Source organism: Narcine bancroftii, chromosome 6 (genome assembly GCF_036971445.1).
Source record: "Narcine bancroftii isolate sNarBan1 chromosome 6, sNarBan1.hap1, whole genome shotgun sequence".
NCBI classification, from domain to species: domain Eukaryota; kingdom Metazoa; phylum Chordata; class Chondrichthyes; order Torpediniformes; family Narcinidae; genus Narcine; species Narcine bancroftii.
This window is the reverse complement of record NC_091474.1, coordinates 162317451-162343328: the sequence shown is the minus strand read 5'-3', so window position 1 is coordinate 162343328 and position 25878 is coordinate 162317451. Positions and strand designations below refer to the sequence as shown.

Genomic DNA, 25878 nt, shown 5'->3' with positions numbered 1-25878 from the left:
CCAAATCTGCCCGGGAACCCAAGGTCCCTTCTCAGATCCCCGACACCTCCCCACTGCTGTGGCTGATGCTGTCAGGGAGCCTGAGGTTCCTGCTCCTGCTGCCACCACAGGCCCCCCTGACCAATGCTGCTGCTGACACCCCCCATCAAATGCCACCACAATTAGATTTGTTCTGATACAGACACAGGGAGAATGTACAAATTCCTTATGTTAGTGCGGGACTCAAACCCTGGTCCGGACTGATCACAGGCACTGTAAGGGTGTTGCACTAACTTCTACACCAACAGTCAAGTGCTCCAGCACATTTACATTACTATGCCAACATAAAACTGATGGTTATTTTTGCAATAACGTACCACACTTGCATGAGGTAAAATCTTATCCTAATTTGATTTAAAGCATGCTGTTTTAAAAAAAAAAGCAGGATATGAGTGTGTTGCCTTTGCAAAATCAATTAATTGAAATCATACAATTATGCAGCAAGTTCAGGAAGTGAACCACAAAAATAGTGACTGAACCAAAGCACAAGTGCATGGTTAATGTTCATATCGCTCAATCAGTCATGACAAGCAGCCTTCACATACAGACAATCTAATATTATGGTAGCCTGGTCAACAACATGAATGAGGGAAATGAACTTAAATGTTGAAGTCACTGAGCCATAGACAGGTTGTGAAAATTGATGGTGACATCCAGTTGGCTTCTACAAGTTCATCTGTCCAGCATGGTAAAATCACAAGGACAATTTGTTTTCAACTGAAATCATAAAAATCTGTTTCATAATCCAGTGTTAAATTTCAAGGATAAGTAACAGGGTCAAAGGATTATAATGAATATGTGACTGAAATTCTACATCTGGTATCAGTCACAGAAAAATCAAAACAAATACTGAAGGAGCAATAGTGGGATCAGTCAAGAAATAGGATCCTGGCTCGAATTCATTTGGGTACAATATGTGGTTCCATTCACTTCATCCATAAGGACATTAAACAAGAAATCTGAACACTGCACAAGAGTTTAGGAGGAACATAACAGGTCATGCAGCATCCATGGAAGCCATAGGCAGTTGACTTTTGGAGCCTGAGTCCTTTGTCAGGGATGACAAAGATTGGGAAAATGCCAGAATATTAAAGTGAAAGGGTGAAGGAGCACATGCTAATGGATGATAGGAGAATGCCAATGAGAGGGGGAAGAAAAGAAGGGAGCTCAGAAGTGGGAGGGAAGGGGTAGAGGGATGAAAAAGATGCTTTCTGATCAGAAAAAGAAAAGGAAGAGTGTGAGGAGCTTGAGGAAAGCGTGGGTGGCTGGCAGGGGGAAGATAAGGAAAAGAAATAAGTCAGAGGGATGAAGGAAAGCGAGGGGGAAGAAAATAAGATAAAGGGAGAAGGAGGTGAATACATCCAGGACATTGCCTCCAGAAAAGAACAATGAAAATTACCTGTGTTATTCGATATTTAACTTGGGAGCAGGTGTTTAGTTATGAATTAAATTGAGTGGATTAATGTGTATTATTTGGCTATTAAGAAAGCAGGAGATATATTAAATGAAAAATCTTTTTAAAAAAATTGTTAAAAATTAGAAAAAGTCAAACAGCTGCAATGTTAAAATGTTTTACCAAGATATGTGTTCTATGAGATGGTAGAATCGAAAAGCTGTACGAACTTGTGTTCTTTGAAAAGGGTTTGATGAGATTAGAAATTCTCTGTGGAATCATCTTATTTGCTGAGGATTCTGTCATTTCATAAAACTTAAAACAATACCGCACAGGATCAGGCCCTTCAGCCCATATGTCTTGTGCTGAACGCGATGCTCAAATCAAACTACAGTAAAACCCCTGGCATCTATGGGGATTGGTAGATGCAGGATGTGTATTTTCCAGTTGCTTGAGATTTACTCATATAATGCTCAATTAATACACCTGCACTAAGAATAAACAGGTTAAAAGACACTTAGTCTGCACTTAGACTGAACAAACTTCACTTACGTGAATATCTAAAACTTAAAGCATTTTACTTTATATTCAGTCACATTCTTTGAAAACATTTAACTGTCACTGCCTCTGCCTCTCCCCCTCCACGGAGCCGCCCAAAAGGTGAACAATAACATTATAGATAATTAACCCCTTGTGGCGATTGTAGGAGCTGAAGGAAATCACTGCTACCACACCTATGGTCATTAACGACTGTTTTTATTCAAATTCAGCGCGCCCCTTTAAGGGCAGCTTGAGTTCAGTCACCTGGTGCATTGTGATGTCATAATTGATGCCCAGGGCACAGGAGGCTGGAGTCTTGAGAGGAACCTCTGGTGACACCATTTCCCCATGGCTGCCCCGCCACAATGTGATACAAGCGTGGTCAGTTCGCCATGAGGATGTGCGCCACCACATAACCCCTCCCAGTACTGGGAGGGGTCCTGTCGCTTTGGTGGCCAGCCCCGACTCTGGGGCGCAGCCATCTGCATCAGCTGTGATAAATCTAAATGAGCAGCTTTTAAGCAGTCCACAGTAAACAGTTCTTCCCTGCCCCCCACATCTAAAGTAAAAGTCCCACCAGACCACCGGAGAACCTCGTATGGGTGCTGCAGCGGGGCCCTCTGTGGTCCTCTCCGGACGAACACAAATTGCGCCACATCCAGATCTTTCGGTCGATGGGATGGTCGGGTGCGATGGGGGCAGCGGGGTTAGGTTGACCAGTCGTTTACAGAAGTCTGCAAGCTGCTCACCTTCGTTGTGCATCATTTCAGTCTCCGGGCCGAAGAATTCACCTGGCAGGGAGAGTGGCGCACCGTAAACCATTTCTGCTGACGAGGCTTGCAGGTCCTCCTTGGGTGCTGTCCTAATCCCAACGAGAACCCAGGGCAACTCGTCCACCCAGTCGGGGCTGGAAAGTTTTGCCATAAGAGTGGACTTTAGGTGTCGGTGGAAACCCTCTACCAACCCATTAGACTGTGGGTGGTAGGCTGTGATGTGGTGCAGTTTTACCCCTAAAAGCCTTGCCAACGGCGACCATAGTGCGGATGTAAATTGGGTGCCTCTGTCGCTCGTGATGTGCGCTAGCACGTCAAAACAAGTGATCCACAGGTCTCCGCTGATGCCTCACAGACCAGGATGGTTTCCGGTCACCTGGTTGCTCTGTCCATTATGGTAAATGGGTACCGCGACTCCCTAGACACTGGCAAGGGGCCCACAACATCTACATGGATACCCTGGAACTTCCGCATTGCCGAGTCGAAATGTTGAACAGGAGCCTGCATGTGCCTGTGGACTTTAGAAGTCTGGCACTTGATGCAGTTGCGGGTTAGCGCTGCCACCTCCTTCTTGAGGCCATGCCAGATAAATCACTGCACCACAATACACAGAGTAGTCTTTACTGAGGGGTGGGCGAGATCGTGGATAGAGCTGACGACTCTAGCCCTCCACTCCTGTGGGACTACCAGGTGTGGTGAACCGGTGGAGGTGTCGCAGAGCAGTGGCTGGACAGAGTCAGGAAGCTGGATATCCTTGAGCTGGAGACCTGAGATGGTGGTTCGGAGAGCTTAAGTTTCAGCGTCGTGCTGCTGGGCCTGCGCTAGTTGCGCATCGTCGAGGCCAGGAACTAGCGTTCGATGGCTAGGTGGGAGAGTGCATTGTCCTTGCCTGCCTATTGCCGGATGTCTGTAGTGAATTCAGACATGTAGGACAGGTGGCGCTGTTGCCTGGCTGACCACGGGTCCTTGGCCACAGCCAGTACTTGGGTGAGGGGCTTGTGATCAGTAAAAATGGTGAAAGTTCTGCCCTCTAAGATGTATCGGAAGTGGCGGATGGCCAGGTACAGCGCCAGGAGCTCCCAGTTGAACACATTGTGTTTAAGCTCCAGCGGCCGCAACTGCTTACTGAAAAAGGCCAGCAGGTGCCACTGTCCGTCCAGCCACTGTTCCGGTACTCCCCCGACCACTATGGCGGAAGCGTCAACTGAGAGCGCTGTGTGTGCTTCTGGGCGCGGGTGCACCAACAAAGTCACCTCTGTGAGGGCCTGTTTTGTTGCAGCGAAGGGCTCATCTGCCTCCTCCGACCAGGCCAGGATCTTCTCTTTCGTCATGATCAGCGCAAAAAGAGGGCGCATGATGCGGGCGGCTTTGGGGATGAATCTATGGTAAAAATTGACCATTCCCACAAATTCCTGCAGGCCCTTGAGGGAGGAGGGTTTGGGAAAATGCTGAACGTCTGCCACTTTCTCTGGTGCCGGAGCTGCCCCAGACACTGAGGTGGTATGCCCCAGGAATTCCAATGTCTGTTTCCCAAACTGGCATTTGGCCTTGTTGACCGTGAGGCTGAATTCTGCCAGCCAAGCGAACGTGGTACGGAGATGGGTCTTGTGCTCTTCGTGGCTGCAGCTGGCAACCAGGATGTCATCTAGGTAGATAAAGACAAAGTCCAAATCCCTACCCACAGCGTCCATGAGGCACTGGAATGTTTGGCCCACTTTTTTCAACCCAAACGGCATCTGGAAGAATTCGAACAAGCCGAAAGGGGTAATAATGGCGGCCTTTCCAACATCATTGGGGTGGACCGGGATCAGGTGGTATCCGCGCACCAGATCGACTTTTGAAAAGAACCGCGCGCTGTGGAGGTTGGCCACAAAGTCCTGGATATGGGCGACCGGGTACCTGTCTGGAGTCGTGGTGTCATTTAGCTGTCTGTAGTCTCCGCTGGGCCTCTAACCCCTGATGACTTCGGGACCATGTGCAGTGGCATTGCCCAAGCGCTGTCCGACCACCGAACGATGCCCAACTCCTGACGCCTGGAGAATTCCTCCTTTGCCTGTTTTAGTTTCTCAGGTGGCAGCCGTCTAGCTCTGTCATGCAGCGGGGTGCCTTTTGTGGAGATGTGATGGAAAACTCCATGTCTCCAGCATGGCAGGGAACTCACTGAGGATCTTGGAAAACTCATCTGTGGCGGTGGCTACCATGGTGATTTTGGGTCTGTTGTCATCCACCATGCCCAAATGCACTGAGCGAAAGGTGTAGGCGTTGAGCAGCCTCCTGCCTCTCATGTCCACCAGCAGACTGTGAGCCCTTAGGAAGTCCACCCCTAACAGCGTGGTGCCCAACGAGGCCAGGACGAACCTCCAAGTGAACCTTTCATCCCCGATCTGTATCTGTGCCCTACGGGTGCCATAGGTCTTGATTGCGGAACCATTGGCAGCCTGCAGGGTTGGATTGGGGGTCTGAATTTGAGTTTTCAGCACTGTAGGGGGTGGGCGCTCAGCTCGGCTCCTATGTCCACCAGGAACCGGTGGCCCATGTTGTAAAGGAGGCAGATCACATGGCCAACCATGGCAGCCATCAATGGCGGTTGGCCTGGCCGTTCCCCTGGAAGTCGCAGGGCTGGCTGAAAGTCGCAGGGCTGACGGCACTTGCAGGCTTTCACTCCCCAGCGCTGGTGATAAAAGCACCATGTTGCGTGGGTTTCCTCTGGCTTGTGCTTGAGGGTATCCTGTGGATGGCAGGGCCCCAGCTTGGAGACTTGGCTGAGGGCTGCCTCATTCTCCTGTTTTGCGCGCCAGAGGGCATCTGCCCAGGCTGCGGCCTTGTGGGGGTTGGAAAAGTCCTCTTTGGACAGATGGAGCCGGATATCTTTTGGCAATGTTCAAGGAGTATCTGGCGGAAGAGGAAACACGATTCATGATCCTCTGCCAGGACCAGCATTTCATCCATGATGGCTGAGGGGCTGCGATTCCCCCAACCCATCCAAGTGTAAGAGTCTAGAAGCACACTGCTGGGGATTGAGGCCAAACTTCCCCAGGAGTAGATTTTTGAGGGTGGTATACTTGTCCACTGCTGGTGGCCGGTGAATGATGTTGTCCACCCTCGCCTCCATGTCCTGGTCCAGCGCATCTACAACATGGTAAAATTTTTTGGTGTCGGCTGAGATGTTGCGGAAGTGGAATTGTGCCTCCGCCTGCCTGAACCACGTCCATGGGCGATGGGGCCAGAAGGGGGGAAGTTTGAGGGCTACAGCGTTCACCTCGGCTGCGTCCATTGTTCGCTGGGTCCAGATAGATGTCTGGGCCCATTGGGGTCACCACTGTGGCGATTGCAGGAGCTGAAGGAAATCACTGCTACCACACCGATGGTCATTAATGACTGTTTTTATTCAAATTCAGCACGTCCCTTAAGGGCAGCATGAGCTCAGTCACCTGGTGCATTGTGACATCATAATCGCTGCCCAGGGCGCGTGCTGGAAGAGATGTTGGAGTCAGAGAGAAACCTGTGATGACGCCATTTCCCCATGGCTGCCCCGCCACATGGAGATACAAGTGGGGCCGGTTCGCCATAAGGATATGCACCGCCATGCCCTCTCCCTTCCCCAAGTGTACAGATAAAGACTCTGACTGGGGTGATTCTTACTAAGCAGGGATAGGGAGATGCTTTAAGAGTCACCCATCCTGGGTGACACCATTGCTGTTTCACACAAATTTATTTAAAAAGCTGCAATGAGTGAAGCATGACCAAGGCACTCCACTGGCCGAATATTTGCTCCCATCTTCACCAAAGTTTTATGTGTTACTTCAGTGAACATTTACTTTTATAATTTTAAGTGTGAATTTCTACCTATTATTTTATTTTTTAAATTATTTTTCTCTTTTTTTGCTGGTTGCTTGAATTCTGGATTCCAGGGGTTTTACTGCACTTGATAGATATCCCTCCATTCCCTTTCACATTCGTTAGAAGCCTCTAAGTCAGGGGTCTCAAGGTTGCGGCCCGCGGGCCAACTGCGTACCTCGGGACGATAGTTTGTGGCCCCGCCTTAATATGAAAGTTTAATGTTAGTGCGGCCCCCGAGTTTGATATAATTGGCACTTTTCAGTGTTGTGTGCGGAGCTGAATGAACCTACCAATCACAGTGGGGTATATTGCTCTCGGGGGCGGGACATCGGCTTGGCTTATTGCGAATATAAGCATATTTGTGTGCATTTTCTATTTGTCATTATATGCATACCGCATATGCGCAATTTCCGCGGCCGCTCCGCTTCACGCGCTTCGGCGTCCAGTCTGAACCCGGAAGTTGTGGCTCAGCTATGCGAGACGAAGCACTGCCAGATCTCTAGCAGTAAGAAGTAGGCAGAAGAAAACATGTTCGTAACAGTTTATGTTCAATGTTCCATTCATGTTCAGAAAGTTAAAGGTTAAAGAACTGTTAATACAGACATTTGAATCTGAATAATAATAATTACATTTCTCCAGTCAGCAACTATATGTGGTTTCTTCAGTCTTCTATATCTGCTGTATTATTATTATTTTCATTATTATTATTTTCATTTTATTTATTTATTATTGATTAATTTTATTTTTTTTTCTTATGAATTGTTAATTTATTTATTTTTTTCATCTTATTTGGTGTTAAAAAATAAAAATAAAGACATTTGATAACATTGGAATGTTTTTGTAAGAGCTTTTCTTGTGGAAAATCTGATGCGGCCCAGCCTCACCCAGACTCTACCTCCAGCGGCCCCCGGGTAAATTGAGTTTGAGACCCCTGCTCTAAGTGCTATTGTAAATACATCCACCATGACTGGTAGCCCTTTCTATCACTCTATGAAAATATTTGTCCAACACATCTCCCTTGAACTTCCTCTCCCTCACCTTCATGTCCTATAGTGTGTGGCACTTTTATCCTGAGGAAAAGATTCTGTCTGTCCACCCTTTCAATGTTTATGATTTTATAAACCTCTACCAGGTCTCTCTTTGTCCTCGGACGCTTCAGTGAAAACAACCCAATTTGTCCAATCTCTTACTAAAAATCCTATCTTTTAAACCAGGCAAAATCCTGGTAAACCTCACTCTTTATTGTCAAGTTAAAAATGGAATATACACAACACACTTCAAAGTTTGCTATTAGGCAAACAAAGAGTTGCCATTAGCAGTGTCAACCCCTGAACATTAGGAGAAAGAGAACAAAAGAAGTTTCTTCAGAGACATTAAGTGTGTATGGATTCACCTCCAGCCTCTGCAGATGCACAGACTCCAGTTCAAACCATGGGCAACCCATGCTCCAGATCCAATCCTCCAATACAATCAGGAAGCCAGCCTTCAGTGCCCGGGGCCTTTCTTGCCCCAGGCAACTCTTGACTCCTGGTTCCAATACCTGGTTCCCATGACCATTAAGCAGTCTGCATTCAGTGACTCCTTCAACCTCAAGTTGCTCGCTTCCTGCAGCCTGTGTGGGTCCTTTCACCATAAGTCGCCCCTTGGGGCCCTACCTCCACTGAGCCCCTTGCTGGTCCACTGCCGTAGTTTCAGACCTCCTATGCATCTCCTGCTCAACAGCAGGCGTTCTCCATTTTCCTGATGTCCTGTGCTGGTCTGCTGCTCCCACAGCGTCTGCAGCCCTTCGGTGTTAGCTTCCCAGCACAGGCGCTGCCATCTTGGGCACGGACCACCAGGTGGCAAGATTTCAAGCCTGTACAAAGGTGGTGGCATTTGCACCGGGCAGTAGGACCCTATGGTGCAATACTTGTCTCTGCTTCCTGCTCTCCTGGGATTACATTTTTTCTATATCCTTTCTAAAGCCTCTACTGTACATCTTTCCTGTAATGGGGTGACCAGAATTTACATAGTTTTTGAAGTGTGACCTGATCAAAGTTTTATATCGCTGCAAAGCTGTAGAGATTTCCCTTTAGAGACTTCTGATTATATATACTCATTTAAGTAAGTATATGCAGGCTTTATTAGACCCTATAGTTCTCATTTATATTTTTGAAAGCAGAGGTCATACATTTGCTTTCCCTATTATGTTCTAAGTTCCTGCAAATATAGATTAAACTAGCATGTACAGGGTTTTGGAAAGATCTATTTTGCTACAGTGTGTAATTTTAGTTATCAAGTCTAAAGCCCCAGGAAAGATTTGATGATAACTATTGCTATAACAAATAACAACACTTGTACTTCCTGTAACTTTTTCATCATTTTGAGATTTCTGACTCAGGTGTCAATCAATTGTTTTTATCCGATCTGGTATTTGACAATTTTGAATGAGCATTATGTGTCGTTGGACTGTTTAATTTAAAAATATGGCTTAAAATGAAGTTAATAAATTTCACGCCTTGATTATGAGATCCGAGATAATTAGCGAAGAATTGAAGGTTCACTTGCAACTTTTAGAGTATACCAGAAGTCTGTGCTGGACTAATTTCATTCCAAGTATCTGCAACTTGCAGGAGAGGTTGACAGATGTTCAGGTGCCAGGTAACATGTTGTTTTTCCGGAACAGGTTTCTCTCATTGCTTACCTTGCATATTTCAAAATTGCAGAAGATTGTCATCTTGGCTCATGCTAACTCTTTTACGGAATATTTTTCTGTGATATTTGATACATGGAGCAGAATATTTATTGATGTAAATCCATTTACTTGCTAGACTGAATTGTTGATAATTATTACCAAGTCTCTCTGCCCCTTATTACCATCAGCAGTTACTTTTAAGAACAACACAACAGCTATTTCAGCTGGCCATTTTAGATTCCTACATTAAACTGTTAGAGGAACTCAGTGAATCAAGCAACACCAGTGGGAGAAAAGAATGGTAGACATTTTGAGCCAAAACCCTTTGTCAGGACTGGCCTCCATAAAGGGTTTTGGCTTAAAACATTGTCCATTCTTTTCCTTCCACTATTTATTCTCAACCCATTGAGTTTCTCCAGCGGATTGTGTTTAGTTTCAGATTCCAGCTTCTGCAGTCTTCTGTGTATCTCTTGATTCCTGTTTGGCTGGCCTATCTGTAGTTTAATGTGATGGCAGTGTACAACTGATGTTGCCATACTTTTTTTTCTTCCCTAAATATAACCTCACCCAAATTATTTCTCAAGAAATCCAATTCTCAAAATAAAAAAAACTTGACTGTGAATTTTAAATGACTGTTTTCCTTCATAAAAATACGTAGACATCATGAAAGAACGAAGCAAGTATCAGGCGAAGTTAAAATTTTACCACTGGGCAAGCACAGTGATGCTCCTGTTTGTCTCCATTTACTTGAGCCCCTCTTCTGATTTCGCTGGTAATGATTGTGCGTTTCACTTCATATCAGCTTGCATTTTGTCATATCCTGAAATAGCTGTTGAAATTGATCAGATAACTTGGATTATGATGATCCATTATAATTTACATGAAACACACAGTATGTTAATGAGAATATAATGCCAGGCTGATTAAACAATTATATCTTTTTATTTTTTCAATAACATTTTAAGTCCAGGATTTAGCCTTAAATGAATGAACTGTTGCAAAATTAAACTTGAACCACTGACCATTTGAACCTTTAAAAAAAATTTTCATCAGGTGTGTTTCACAGTCTGTTTTTAACTAATTTTTTATATGATGCATGTCAATATTAATCTTGGAGTGGAAGGTGATAAAAATTCAGGCTCCAAAACTGTATTACTTTCTTTTACTCTTTTTTGCTATTAAAAGTGGAGCCTGGATAATGGTCATTGCAGAGGCCAATCTGACATTGGTCTGTTTCTCAGCCACGTCTGAGTATTGTATGATAGGCAGTGATTTTCTATATTTGGATTCAACCTTTCAAAGAACACAGCTTGTGAGTGATCAGTGAAAATGCATCTCGTGTGACCAAAATATTTGTATCAGCCAATTTGGACTAAGTGCCTGGAATTTTGGCATTGATCCTGAGTGATTTATTTTTATACTATGAAACTTTTTAAATTCAGTTCCCTAAATTGGTTGATTGGTTCAAAATGGAAATATTTCAAGAACCGTAATCTTCACTGATGTAAAATCTGTTTCTGCGCCAGTTTAAAGATCCATATGTCCATGGTAGTAGCATTTAGCCCATGTTTCCAAATCAATATTTCCAGTCAATAAATAAGTGGTCAATTTGACAAAAAAAGTTGTGTGAATTTTTATGTTGCCTTATGTCATGTAGTGTTTGGCTGCAGTGTTTGGATTGTATATGTGCTTCATATCTACTTTTGTCAGTTGCTTTGGAATTAAGTGGATTTTTGATGGAATATTCATTTCCTCATTGCTGTTGATTATATGATATAATCACTGAATCATGTGCACAGGTTGATATGTATCAAGATATATGTATTATCTTAAAGGGAGGTACAAATAAAATGGAAATGATAACAAATCTCCTGTTTTTAAGCCTTTATTTATTTAAAACAAAATTTAATAATGGAAAAATAAAACTTGAAGAAAATGTATTAATGAATCTGTCCACCCAAGTTCAATGTATCTGTGTGAAGTTAAAAAATTAGAAATGCAACTGCTTCTCACCTGAAGGGCAGTTGCATATATATAAGACTCTAGAGGGAGCTGTTGTTTTGACATACGGCATAGCATATTATTATTGCAGTAGCTTTGTGATTGCCATGATTGAAGGAAAAATGTCAGACTGTATCTGTGCAATCAAAGTTGTACTCTCTGCTGAGATTATTGGACCATCCAAGATATTAAATTTATATCACCTCAAATAATAATTTATTATTTTACTGTCATATTGGCCACCAAAATTAGTTGATATATTTCTTTGGCTTGGCTTTGCGGACGAAGATTTATGGAGGGGGTAAAAGTCCACGTCAGCTGCAGGCTCGATTGTGGCTGACAAGTCCGATGCGGGACAGGCAGACACGGTTGCAGCGGTTGCAGGGGAAAATTGGTTGGTTGGGGTTGGGTGTTGGGTTTTTCCTCCTTTGTCTTTTGTCAGTGAGGTGGGCTCTGCGGTCTTCTTCAAAGGAGGTTGCTGCCCGCCGAACTGTGAGGCGCCAAGATGCACGGTTTGAGGCGATATCAGCCCACTGGCGGTGGTCAATGTGGCAGGCACCAAGAGATTTCTATATATTTATATATTTAAAATATCACATCTTCACCTGGAAAACAATGGATGGATATGAAGTCTTTGGAACATCCTGACTGATTAAAAGTGTGAGATTTTTTTTTCCTTTTTACTACTTGTCAGTCCTAAGCATAAGCATGTACAAAAGCCAATATAAAATAACAATAGCTTATCATATGCAATGCACAAAAGTGCTGGAGAAACTCAGCAGGTGATGCATCATCTCTTGGAAGTAAAAGGCAGTCATCATTTTGGATCTGAGACCTTTGTTGGGATTGCACTAGACCCCATCATCTGTAGATTTTTTTGTTTACCTCCAGAGCTTATAATGTATTAACATTTCATATTTGGAGCAGGAATCAGCGAATTACGTTTATTCTTCAGTGAATTTAAAATTAATAACCATCAGAGATATTTCTAAAAGAGTATCATTTCTATATTTGTAACATTTAAAATTACCTGTAAACCACTGGCAGAAGATTGATTATTTTCTTCCAATTATATCTACATAATTAAAATGTTGGTGGAATGAACAGCCAGCCAAAAATTGCTGGAGGTACTTTCCACAGGATTTCTAATGGTAGAAATGTTTTTAAAAAAATGCTAATAGGAGAAGATTATTGCAAATTAGTATCAATGCTAAAACTTTTGCAACTTTCTGCATCACTGGATAACTTTGCATGAAAAATGCTTGAATTTTATAAATGGACTTTTTCTTTCATGGAATTAAACCTTTTAATGTTTTTGTGGAGTGTATGAGGCCTTTATTGACTACAGAAGGAACGTAATATTTCTGGTTTACCTTTTTGACTTACTGGTATGAAAGAACATACAAATACTTGGTTGTTTGCTTTTATAACTCTTGAATACATTTTGGAATTAATATCAAAGCAGTCTCTTAAGGAGTATATGAAACTTACATGCACGGAATGCCTTTATCTCAACGTATAGGAATTTGAACGATTTTGAAATGCCTATAAGATTAATGCAATTGGGAAACTGTGAAATGTAGTTAGGTTTGGTGCATTATTAATGAGATAATGCAATGTAGTCAGTCAGACATGAGTGAAAAATGAAATTTTATCAACAGTTAAGTATTTTAATGTTTTTATCCCTTGCCAATCTGATCTGCCTCTACAATTTCGATCAGTCCTTTACCTGTTCTTATTCTCGTTAGAACCCTTCCTTCCCCCTCTCCTGTTTGTCTCTTACTTCACCTCTCTTACCTTCATCTATCCAGCATCTTATCACCTCTTGAACCCTCCCCCACCTCCATCCCTCTTTTCATGCCTGCTATCTCCAATTCCAACTTTAGTCTCAATAACAGGTCTTGACCTGAAAACCTTGACTGACTGTTTCTCACCATGGATACTGCCTGACTTGCTGAGTCCCTCCAATTTTTTTTTGTTCACTGGAAAGAACTGTTCCTCATTGGGATCTTACCACACATTTGAGAATGGCGAGCAGTGTGGGTCTCAATTGAAAGGTGATATTATGTATGATACAATGTTACACTGATGTGCCTATTCAAGTGTTTTGATTGTGGAATTAATGTTTAAAATGTAATATTCAAACTCAGAGGTGAATAGTGTCATTGTTTCAAACTGAACCCATTGTAGAGCTCGTCGAAAGAACCAAAGACTTGTTGATCCAAACCAAGGCTTTTATTAGCAAAAGACAGGAGCTCTTCACAGGTGGCCGACCAGTCCGGAATGATCCGACCTGGCTAGGGACACAGCCCTTTAAGGCCCAGACAATAGGCGTGGCTTAGCTCTCAGCCAATCGCTGTAAGCACAGTCTAGATACAGTAACTATATACACTATGTACATTGGTGATAGATCTGTACTATCACACCCATAAATTTTCCTAACTTGAAAACTGCTAGTTTTATTTTGACTTTAAAAAAAAATAATATTTCATACTTGGTATCATTTTAAGATAGCTGGCAAATCTGCCAGAATTATTTCATGATTATTTAATTCGATCACAACTTTGGGGGCAGGGAGCTAGCAATACTGTTAATAATTCCACATTTTCTATAACTACATTATTCAACTGTGTCCATTTGACACAAAGATCTAACAATGAAACATAAACTGAATCATTGCCTGTTCATGAATAACAGGCGAGAGTAAAAGCATATAAGCAAGTAACTAGAAGAAAGAAAATCAACACATTCGTGGTTTTTTTCTAATTATTGAATTGTGATTGAAGGATAAAAAGGAAAATCTTTATTTTGGACTTCAACTGTATTTTGATCATCTAAATGTTTTGATACTTTTCATGGATGATGTCCTCCATGCATATATTCTTAATGCCAAGGCAGCATGAGAGCCAACTCCACACATTGCTTGGTCTCATTGGTTGGGTCACAGGAATATTCTTTTGTGACAACACCTTTCCTCTCTTAATAACCTTCAATTATGACCCCTGAAATATAAATATTATTCCAAGCAAATTCCTCTGATAGCATTCATATGTTTTTTACCCTTTGTATAACTTGCCCTTTTTAAGAGGAATGATATCACCCTCTCATGCAATGCAAATTATTGCTTTCCATTCATAATTGGATATCTTAAAATATGAACATAATATCACTAAGACTTGAACATTGATTGAAATTTGTTTCTTGTTGATGAATTGGCAACCAGCCTGTATCCTCCCAGGATGCCATTTTTTTTTACTTTACCACTAATTAAACTATTTAAATTTGTGCATTCATTGAAAGAATAGCTGAGCATAATCTAGCACTCCCCGTTGAAATAAATGAAGTCCTGTTAGCATTCTGAAATCCAGTTTTAGTTACTACTTGTTAATTTACTAATTTACCTTGCAGGCCATGAGTGATCCTTTGATGTTTGGATTTCACCTTTTTATTTGGAAATCTAAAGCTGTTTCCATCTTTAAAGTGTCCAGTTCCTGCCGCCAACTGAGCTTAAAGAGAAGTGTTTTTAATAAGCCAATGTTTTTATAAATACTCTTCATGACAGCACATTTCAGGGTGTAAAATTGCTTAATGAATATCAACAACTCCATGTTTACCACTGAAATATCCAGGTAATTTCAATCTGCTGACATTGAATATATGTCCAACTAGGTCCAAACATTACATCCAGATTTAATTTCAACCATATAATTTCTATCTAAGACATGACAGTAGATGTTGGTGACTAACTCATTTATTAGTACTTATATAACTAATGTCAGTGGGAGGTATAGGGTAGTTTTAAAGTTGTGAATTTTCCCACACAGTCCAAATAAAGGGTCTTGACCTTAAACATTGACTTCCATTGCCAGGTGCTCCACAGGTCTGAGTTCCTCCAGCAATTTATTTTGCACTTCAGCTTCCAGCTTTCCAGTCTCATGTCTGTTTATGAATTTTCTTAGGTGTTCTCCTGCACCTGTGTCCTGGAGAGACCAGTAAAATGCTGAAAATTCAAGTTATAGCACATGTGGGAGATCCCTGCAGAAAATTATCCCCAAAGCCCTTACACAAGTTTGTTTAAGTCTCAATTAAAATAGCCACATTGTCTTCCCAGTTCATGTTGGTGTTACATCCGTGTCTAATCAAAGCTAGTAGCGATGGTGCAGGCCACAATCAGCTGAGGATGTAAATTTAAAAAATGGTAATTGGGGAGCTCATCACCTTGTTACACAGAAACAATGTGTGAAAATAGTACTTCTTTTGTGTGTAGAGGATGGTATATGAATCATAACTTACTATTCATTTCATAGGTATGTCTTGCTGTTGGGAAGAGCACCAGAAATTGGCTTATGCAGTGGTCAGCATAGGTTCATGGCCACATGTTTGTGTAAAGAAATCCATTTTATCCTATACTCTTGAAATCAATATTTTGAATTAAGCTGTGAATGTCTTCAAAATGTTAAATGAATATGTTTACAATAAAACTTGCTTGTTTACATCATCTGATTTTTGCCAATCAGTATCTTTCCTTGGCAGACATTTGATTAGTACATCACATAACCAGATATGTTGAAGGGGCTGTTCCTCTGAGATCTGTTGGATGGAAGAAAATCTAATTCTTATGAGCCATTGTGACTTGCTTAAACAGAAAACAACCATTACAGATTGAACTGAACAAGGAAAGAACTTTGAAATTATGTAGAATTGGTTTATTATTTTTGAGGAGTGATTATTGATGCTTGATGATTTTTAGCAGCGATAATTGTAAAGATATGTGGAATTAATGATACCAGTAAAAAGTGTGAAACAGAAAAGAATCACAACAAATTTATCCATAAAAACAGATGCTAGATTTTCTTTTAAAGCATATTTTCATCAGGAAAATATGACAGTAGGACCCTTTTCACAGTGGTAATAAGTGAATTCAACTTGAGTAAATGCAAGGTCACCTTTTGTTGTCCATCCCTAATTCCCCTGAGAAGGCGCTGATGAGCTGTCACCTAGAATCAATGCAGTCTTTGTGGTGAAATTGCCCCATGTGCATGTTGTCCATTTCCTTTCTTTTTAAAATATCTTCTTAATATTTTACAATAGAAAAGTTGAACAATGCAATTATGAAATGTGCTACAAGACGAAGAAGATAAAAAGTTGCAAAAATGATCATAAGTAAGAGTTCCAAAGCACAATCCACTTCCATTTCAGTGGTAATGATGTCAAGGAAGCCTTCATCATGTTGAAGGGCTTTAATATATGTTCCAGGGAAAATACAATTCTCAGAAATGCCCACCAATCCCAGCATGATGCAACATGTATTCAAAAAGTTGACATTAATTTTAAAGCACTGAATTTATTTGCAACATCTTAAAATACAGTGAATTGAAAGGACCATTTTAACTGCATTCATGAGGCTCGATGATGAAAAATGCTGGCTTGGACATCAGGTAATTTGGTATTTTTCTTCAAATTGTACTGTCAATTTATTACATCCTTTGAATCCTGAAATAATTTGTCACATCCGGGGTTCAACATTGCATCTTAAGGATGGCAATGCAAATAATGCAAGCCTCCCATTAGTACAGTGGTATGACACCCGAGATTATGTGCTGAAACTGGAATGTAGCTTCAGCCGAAAGCAAGCGTTTTGCGTTCAATCTGTGGGAATTGTAGGTCTGGTTTGTTGCCATATTTTTGAAAGGGAACTCTGGCAAAAGAATCAGTTTAATTTATGTTTCATTTGGGATTTTTGTTCAGTCAGATCAAACTTGCCATTTATCATTGGGAGTGGCAGGGATTATAGACGATTCTAATGCTGTCATAACCAAACATCGCATGCATTTTTCAGTAAGGGCTAGATAACACAGAAGCTGAAATAGCGATTTGATTTTTATTTTCCCATAATAACCTGAGGAATTCTACTGTTGCCCTATTGTGTGTATTCAATTTGTTGTGCAGATCATGTGTCACACTGAATTTTAGTGGATTAGGCAAGAAGTAATGGATACCACAGAGTGACTATAGGGCTGAAGTTGGAATCAAATAATATAAAAGCTGTTACAACAGAGCTTGAGCACTTCTGATGAAATACAATACATCCCCCTCATGGAGATTACAGCTCTAAGTTGTCTTATCACATGCAAATGAACATTATGTCAATGAAGTTAACTTTCTTTTATTTGTTTTGCAATGTGATGGACATTGTGTACTCTTGTCAGTGCTTTCTCGTACTTCCTGCAGTGACATAATATAATGAATACAGTGTGAGAATGAAAGTTGCAGCTGAAGTTCATGTTTTTGCCTCCTGATTGTGATTGCGGCATCCAGCCATTGTTAACAGTGCTGCCAATCCACATGATAGAATTTCAAGGCTTGCTAGCATCAATTGCAATGTGGTGTAATTAAAACACTGACTCCACCACATCAAGTGGAGCAGCTCGTTTGCTGCATCTATTCTGCAACAAGGGCAGAATGGTTAGTGTAGCAGTTTGCGCAATGCAGTTACAGTGCCAGAGATCCAGGTTCAAATCCGGCACTGTATTTAAAGAGTTTGTTCGTTCTCCCCATGTCTGCATGGCGTTCCTCTGGGCGCTCCAGTTTCCTCCCACCCTTTAAAACATATGGGGTCTGTCGGTCAATTGAGTATAATTGAGTAGCATGGGCTAATGGGGCAAAAGGGCCTGTTACCATTTTGTCGGACTTAATAATTTTTTTTTTTAACTCATTATTCTGATTTAGGAAGATTTCAGGAGGCTGAAATCAGGCACAAGGAGCCGGAAATGCTATTTTTCAATGTGATTCAACAGGGTGATGGGAACAGAGAAACCTTCCATGACTTGGGGCCCAAGAATGTTTGCAAGCCCATTGTGAAGTTGCAGTGGGAGGAGATCACAATTACTCCATAAGTAAAGCACATTGATGCAAAGCTGGAAGAAGTTGACTGATGTCACACCCAAGCCCAAAATTGGTGAAATGCACATTAGTGATTAGATTTATAATCTTAGAATTCAGTAGATCTATACGTTTGGTTCCAGCATTTACAAGTTATGGTCAAGTACAATAGGTGCTGAGGAGATGAGCTTTAGAAGGAAAGTCAACTGGAGATTTCTGACACTTGTAATTCAATCATGTCGCAGACTGATCAGTCCTGATTAACCTTGCAAGAGTGGTAAGAAGATATATTCTCAAGTGGCATCAGTTGTTACAGTGAAGGTTCATCCAAAGTGCTTTTAGACAGAAGAAATGTTTTCAAGTGTGACTTTCCCATGTGCAACTTGGAGATACACTTGCTGGTGTTGGAAAACCCAAGGAATTGCCACCCTTGTTCAACTGGTGGTGGAGTTTACATATTTTTCAGGAATTGTTGATGTCTCACCAAGTTCCTGAGGGCATTCCAGGTGCAGTTTGATAGAAGTGCCACTTGATCAGGCCACTTCATCCTGGGAAATGTTAAATGTCTTAAATTTTGGAAACAGCATCTCTGGAGAGAGAGAGAAGCAGAGATAATATTTCAAATCAGTGCCCTCTCATCAGGTTTCTGATATCCACAATGTAATGCTTTTGTAGTTCTTCACTGGTGTTAAAGCTATCCTTTTCCAAGTAACTCGAGAATATTCCATGGTGCTCCTGACTTCCACTGTGTGATGCTTGTAAGGCTTTGAGGAATTGGGAGGGAAATCACACGCTATAGGATACCCAACCTTTTGAAAGTCATTTTATTTGTTAGCCTTTTTGAAGGAATTTTCAGGTTGATAGTTACATCCAAGAAATTCCTGATGACGGGCTCAGTCTATTCTTTACTTCTTATGGATGCTGTATGACTTGGTGAGTTTCACCAGCATCTTTGTGTTATGCAGCTGTGTACCTGCAACTCTGCTAACAGGTGACAAATCCAAGCAAATCTCCATGAACAACCCTTTCTGTTTGGATGTTTGTCAGTTACCATGGAACGTGTCTGTATAGTTTTGTCTTTTCCCTATTATGCTGGCGGACCAGGCATCAAAGCTATTGTATTTTCCTCAATATCAAAGACTGTTTTTCTCCATGTAAAATAGTCATCAGGACAGTTTTCTTCATCCACCAGCTGCATAATTAATTCCCCAAAGCAGAAAATTCCAACTCTATTTCCATGCGCTGTTCATGCATTGCACCTGATGGATCACTAAATGGTAGGCCTGACTCATTCTTGTTCATGTACATAAGTGTGCCTTTTTACACATTATTCAGATTGCTAAGAAGCAAAAGCAGGCCACTTCACATCACAAATTAAATTTATAGTTCCTTGGAGCTCGAAACTGGAGTAAAACTCCATGATTTCACAAATCATTCTTAAGAAGTTTTGCTCTTGTACTATTTACTTTGTGTCAGAGGAGCTGCCACTTCACTTTCCAAATTCATTTTCCCATCTGATGAGTGGATTAACACCAAAACTCATTTTGGTGATTGGGCTTGTTGTAAGCGATGCTCAGACACCCTGCGGATGTTTTTTCAACAGCTTTGCATGTTTCCTCAGTGGGTGAAGGATGGAGGCAAATCTCTGTTTCCTGGTACAAATATGACACTACTCCTGAAGACTTAATAACTACATTATTTCAGCCATTACATCATTCAGATTAAATCCTGACAATCTCTCAGCGAACAATCTAATCGACCAATAATTGTTTCAGAAATAAGTAACTTTTAAAACCTGTCAATACTAACAGTGAGAGGTGAACAAAATTAAGAGCTGTTTCTTTTCAGTGCCCGCAGCAAAATGAGGCTAATTGTAGCCACTAGCCATCTGCGACCTGGCCTGCTTCCATATGTCTGAGGCAGCAAGTATATTGACAAAGCAGGTCTTTCAGACTGTTGCCATGAAACAGCCTTGCAACTCATTTTTTTGGTTCTGTTACTGCCTATGAAAGATGATTCGCCTGGTTCCACAAACAAAATTAATGGGTTCTTAGCTCTGATGTTGCACTTCAAATGTTAGAGTAGCTAAGGGTGCTGGAGGTATAAAAGGAAGGTTTGTCCAAATGTGTTTCTGAAGAATGGCCTATTTAATTCAGAGGTGACTTGACAGGAAAACCTGATTGGTTCACGTAGTATTATAGTAAATAGTCAATAGTAACAAGATAAGTCCAGCGAATGGCCTTGCTTGAGTTAGTTTTTGTGCACTATTTTTTAATTATTGTGTAAGATGGTTCATAATTATGAATGTTTGGACTTTGATGCTGCCCCAAAATTCATGACTTGTTCATGACAATAAATTTTGATTAATGATTCCAAGTTCCATAAGAGGAGTGGAGTTTATCAAGCAGTTAGATGTGTTGTCAGGTGAGGTCAGAATAACCTTGATTTATCTGTGCTTCAATACATCAAATTAAATGATCATCATAGGGTAATGAGATAATCCTTATCAAAGGTTTACCTTCTTTCTTTCTTTCTTCTTTGGCTTGGCTTCGCGGACGAAGATTTATGGAGGGGGTAAAAAGTCCACGTCAGCTGCAGGCTCGTTTGTGGCTGACAAGTCCAATGCGGGACAGGCAGACACGATTGCAGCGGTTGCAAGGGAAAATTGGTGGGTTGGGGTTGGGTGTTGGGTTTTTCCTCCTTTGCCTTTTATCAGTGAGGTGGGCTCTGCGGTCTTCTTCAAAGGAGGTTGCTGCCCGCCAAACTGTGAGGCGCCAAGATGCACGGTTTGAGGCGTTATCAGCCCACTGGCGGTGGTCAATGTGGCAGGCACCAAGAGATTCTTTAGGCAGTCCTTGTACCTTTTCTTTGGTGCACCTCTGTCACGGTGGCCAGTGGAGAGCTCGCCATATAACAGGATCTTGGGAAGGCAATGGTCCTCCATTCTGGAGACGTGACCCATCCAGCGCAGCTGGATCTTCAGCAGCGTGGACTCGATGCTGTCGACCTCTGCCATCTCGAGTACTTCGACGTTAGGGGTGTAAGCGCTCCAATGGATGTTGAGGATGGAGCGGAGACAACGCTGGTAGAAGCGTTCTAGCAGCCGTAGGTGGTGCCGGTAGATGACCCATGATTCGTAGCCGAACAGGAGTGTGGGTATGACAACGGCTCTGTATACGCTTATTTATGTAGAAGTAGGTTTACCTACTTCTACATAAAAAACCATAGCTTTTTTTACACTATTAGCTAGAAGAGCCAATGGAAAAACTCTGATTCTCCTATATTGTTTCAATGGCTTTCTCATGTTATCTCTTTCTTAAATCTAGAAAAAAATCAGAAATAGTATTTTAGATACAACTACTAAATTTGAAGAAACATGGAAACCATTTAATGATGACTTTCATGGGATATAATTGGCATCATTCTATGAAATAAACCTTCCTTTCCAAATGTCATATAATTTTTGCCATTTTTGTTATCTGTAAGTGTGGACCAGAGCGATGTTTTAAACTATTCGACAGATCCTCGGGATAGAATGCTCAGTTGTTTGGGTTTTTTTCTTTTTTAGTAGATTAGTTGGTGTTTATATATATATATATATATATATATATGTCAAGCGCTGAAGAGCTGGCTCTGAATGGGCAACTAAAGCGGCATCATCTGCAAAGAGTAGTTCACGGACAAGTTTCTCTTGTGTCTTGGTGTGAGCTTGCAGGCGCCTCAGATTGAAGAGACTGCCATCCGTGCGGTACCGGATGTAAACAGCGTCTTCATTGTTGGGGTCTTTCATGGCTTGGTTCAGCATCATGCTGAAGAAGATTGAAAAGAGGGTTGGTGCGAGAACACAGCCTTGCTTCACGCCATTGTTAATGGAGAAGGGTTCAGAGAGCTCATTGCTGTATCTGACCCGACCTTGTTGGTTTTCGTGCAGTTGGATAATCATGTTGAGGAACTTTGGGGGACATCCGATGCGCTCTAGTATTTGCCAAAGCCCTTTCCTGCTCACGGTGTCGAAGGCTTTGGTGAGGTCAACAAAGGTGATGTAGAGTCCTTTGTTTTGTTCTCTACACTTTTCTTGGAGCTGTCTGAGGGCAAAGACCATGTCAGTGGTTCCTCTGTTAGCGCGAAAGCCGCACTGTGATTCTGGGAGAATATTCTCAGCGACACTAGGTATTATTCTATTTAGTAGAATCCTAGCGAAGATTTTGCCTGCAATGGAGAGCAACGTGATTCCCCTGTAGTTTGAGCAGTCTGATTTCTCGCCTTTGTTTTTGTACAGGGTGATGATGGTGGCATCACGAAGATCCTGAGGCAGTTTACCTTGGTCCCAACAAAGCTTGAAAAACTCATGCAGTTTGGCATGCAGAGTTTTGCCGCCAGCCTTCCAGACTTCTGGGGGGATTCCATCCATACCTGCTGCTTTGCCACTTTTCAGTTGTTCGATTGCCTTATATGTCTCATCCAGGGTGGGAACCTCATCCAGCTCTAGCCTTAGGGGCTGTTGAGGGAGCTGGAGCAGGGCGGAATCTTGGACTGAGCGGTTAGTACTGAAAAGAGATTGGAAGTGTTCTGACCATCGGTTGAGGATGGAGATCTTGTCGCTGAGGAGGACTTTGCCGTCTGAGCTGCGCAGCGGGCTTTGGACTTGGGGTGAGGGGCCGTACACAGCCTTTAGAGCCTCGTAGAAACCCCTGAAGTCGCCAATGTCCGCGCTGAGCTGTGTTCGTTTGGCGAGGCTAGTCCACCACTCATTTTGGATCTCCCGGAGTTTGCGCTGAAGATGGCTGCATGCGCGACGGAAGGCTTGTTTCTTCTCTGGACAGGACGGCTTTGTAAGGTGAGCCTGGTGGGCAGCTCGCTTCTTTGCCAGCAGCTCCTGGATTTCCTGGCTGTTTTCGTCAAACCAGTCCTTGTTTTTCCTGGAGGAGAAGCCCAGTACCTCTTCAGTGGATTGCAGTATGCTTTGCAGGAAACTGCCAAAATGTTTGGCCTGGAAGTCAGCCTGAAGAAAACTGAGGTCCTCCATCAGCCAGCTCCCCACCATGACTACCAGCCCCCCCACATCTCCATCGGGCACACAAAACTCAAAACGGTCAACCAGTTTACCTATCTCGGCTGCACCATTTCATCAGATGCAAGGATCGACAATGAGATAGACAACAGACTCGCCAAGGCAAATAGCGCCTTTGGAAGACTACACAAAAGAGTCTGGAAAAACAACCAACTGAAAAACCTCACAAAGATAAGCGTATACAGAGCCGTTGTCATACCCACACTCCTGTTCGGCTCCGAATCATGGGTCCTCTACCGGCACCACCTACGGCTCCTAGAACGCTTCCACCAGCGTTGTCTCCGCTCCATCCTCAACATCCATTGGAGCGCTCACACCCCTAACGTCGAGGTACTCGAGATGGCAGAGGTCGACAGCATCGAGTCCACGCTGCTGAAGATCCAGCTGCGCTGGATGGGTCACGTCTCCAGAATGGAGGACCATCGCCTTCCCAAGATCGTATTATATGGCGAGCTCTCCACTGGCCACCGTGACAGAGGTGCACCAAAGAAAAGGTACAAGGACTGCCTAAAGAAATCTCTTGGTGCCTGCCACATTGACCACCGCCAGTGGGCTGATAATGCCTCAAACCGTGCATCTTGGCGCCTCACAGTTTGGCGGGCAGCAGCCTCCTTTGAAGAAGACCGCAGAGCCCACCTCACTGACAAAAGGCAAAGGAGGAAAAACCCAACACCCAACCCCAACCAACCAATTTTCCCTTGCAACCGCTGCAATCGTGTCTGCCTGTCCCGCATCGGACTGGTCAGCCACAAACGAGCCTGCAGCTGACGTGGACTTTTTACCCCCTCCATAAATCTTCGTCCGCGAAGCCAAGCCAAAGAAAGAAAAATATATATATGTGCACACACACACACACACACACACACACACACACACACACACACACACACACATATATATATATATGTATTTATATAATATTATAAATATTTCTTTATCTCTATTTTCTTTGTTAGAATTATTTCTAATATGTCACATTTTCACTTTTTGGAATTTATAAATACACTTAAACTATGGAGACTTGGACATACCATTTTAATTGTGTTATTTCTGTTTTCCTTATGGTGTGTATATTATGAAATGTTAATAAAAAGATTGAAAAAGAAAAATGTGAGCAAGTGTGTTTAAATAAAAATTTGATCATTTACATGCTAAGCTTATCAAGAACTAATGGTGACTATAAGCAGTGTTAAAGCAGTGAATTTTACAGGTTGGTGTGTAATTTGTTGTTTATTTGTGGTCTCGAAAGATATTATGAGTTTCTTCAGTTGTGTTGAGTTGGTGTGGTTTCTCTCTTTATAATATATTTTGAACTGGACGTGTTCTCTGTTCCCATTGTGTAGGCTCAAGCAGCTGGTTCTCCCCGTTCATCACCCAGCCATGGTGCCAGCCGCCCAATGCCAATGCCTGTCAGGTCAACGTCTGCCTGCTCCACACCAACCCATGGTCGTCAAGATTCATTGTCTGGGGTTGGTGGAGATGTTCAAGAAGCTTTTGCTCAGGGTAAGTAGTAACCTTGCAAAACATTAATTTGTTTTTTTATTGTTACGTGCAGACTTTTCACAAGCTGTCATTTTCTCTGTGTTTACTTTCTAATTTTAAGGAAACAACTTTTTGTTTCCATAGTTTGTAATGACAAAAGCTGGTCATACTTTTTCTGTTGGAGTATGGTTGTACTTGCCTGAGTCGTGATGGTACAAAAGTAGAGCCAACGTGCAAGAATTGAGCTGTAGTAACTCTGATTGAAGCATGTTTGTGAGTTGATTGAATGCCAAGCAGGAGAAAAATTAGTGAAGGCCAGAATATCTGGATTATTGTTTTGGTTACAAGTTGATATGACTATTTCTATAAATGGATGTCTTTTATTTTTTTCATTCATGGGGCTGAACAACAAACCATCTTTTCTGCTATGTTTTGATTCAGACATGTAAAGAAAAATAAAATGGTGCCTGATATCCAAGCCATGGCTCGTGTTTAGAGCTCCAAGTTCTGGAATATTTGATTGCAATAAAATAGTAGGTCCTTCTGACTTTTTAAAATATTTTCTTGGTATCTTTACAAGTGATAAGCACTTCGGTAGAAATTGTTATTCAAGATCATTCTGTTAGTTTATTCTCAGGATGCAGACAGCATTCCATTGATCTCTCATTGCTAGGTGCCTGGAAAAAGTTTTTCTTCATTGAACCACTTGTTTTTTTATTATGATTCCATTCACATAATAGAGTTCAGGACATTGTGCAATAAAGAAATAGCAAAATATGCACTGCATCAAATGGAGGTGAACTTGAAAGGATGTTGACATGATTTGACTGCATTCTTCTTGATGGCAAAGGAGAAGCTGATGAAGTATCCTTCCTGTAGATTGTACATAGATCACCATCTAGTTCCAGTAGTGCGGGCAATGACAGAGCATCATTCAAGCAAAGTATTCTGAAGTGAATGCTTTAAACTTCTTGGATGCTTTTGTGACTGATGATAAAGATTCCATCCAACTTATGACTTCAGCCTTGGAGAGGATGGATATTCAGGAAGGGAGTGAAGAGATACATCATTTGGCACAGCCTGCACCCTGGCTTTATGCTGATCTGGCAAGTATAGTTCACCTTCTAGAAACTACTGGTCTTCAAAATATTGAAGTCAGAGAATCCAACAAGCCTGATGCTGT

General features: G+C 42.0%; 1 protein-coding gene and 1 long non-coding RNA gene across 8 annotated transcripts in view; one reads left to right on the top strand and one right to left on the bottom strand.

The window, feature by feature from the left end:
• The window catches only part of dtnba (dystrobrevin, beta a), a 493032-nt gene that overhangs the window by 307458 nt on the left and 159696 nt on the right, over positions 1-25878 (top strand). For all 7 annotated transcript variants that reach the window (XR_011340480.1, XR_011340479.1, XM_069886546.1 and 4 more), the window contains exon 19: positions 24557-24716. Coding sequence is in view for 5 of the 7 variants with exons in the window: in XM_069886546.1 (XP_069742647.1) it covers positions 24557-24716 (160 nt within the window). In the remaining 2 variants the exon portion in view is untranslated. The remainder of the gene's footprint in view (positions 1-24556; positions 24717-25878) is intronic.
• LOC138736670 (uncharacterized) overlaps positions 15062-25878 on the bottom strand; it is a 33073-nt gene continuing 22256 nt past the window's right edge. The window contains exon 3 of the long non-coding RNA XR_011340489.1: positions 15062-15240. This is a non-coding gene — a long non-coding RNA (uncharacterized lncRNA). The remainder of the gene's footprint in view (positions 15241-25878) is intronic.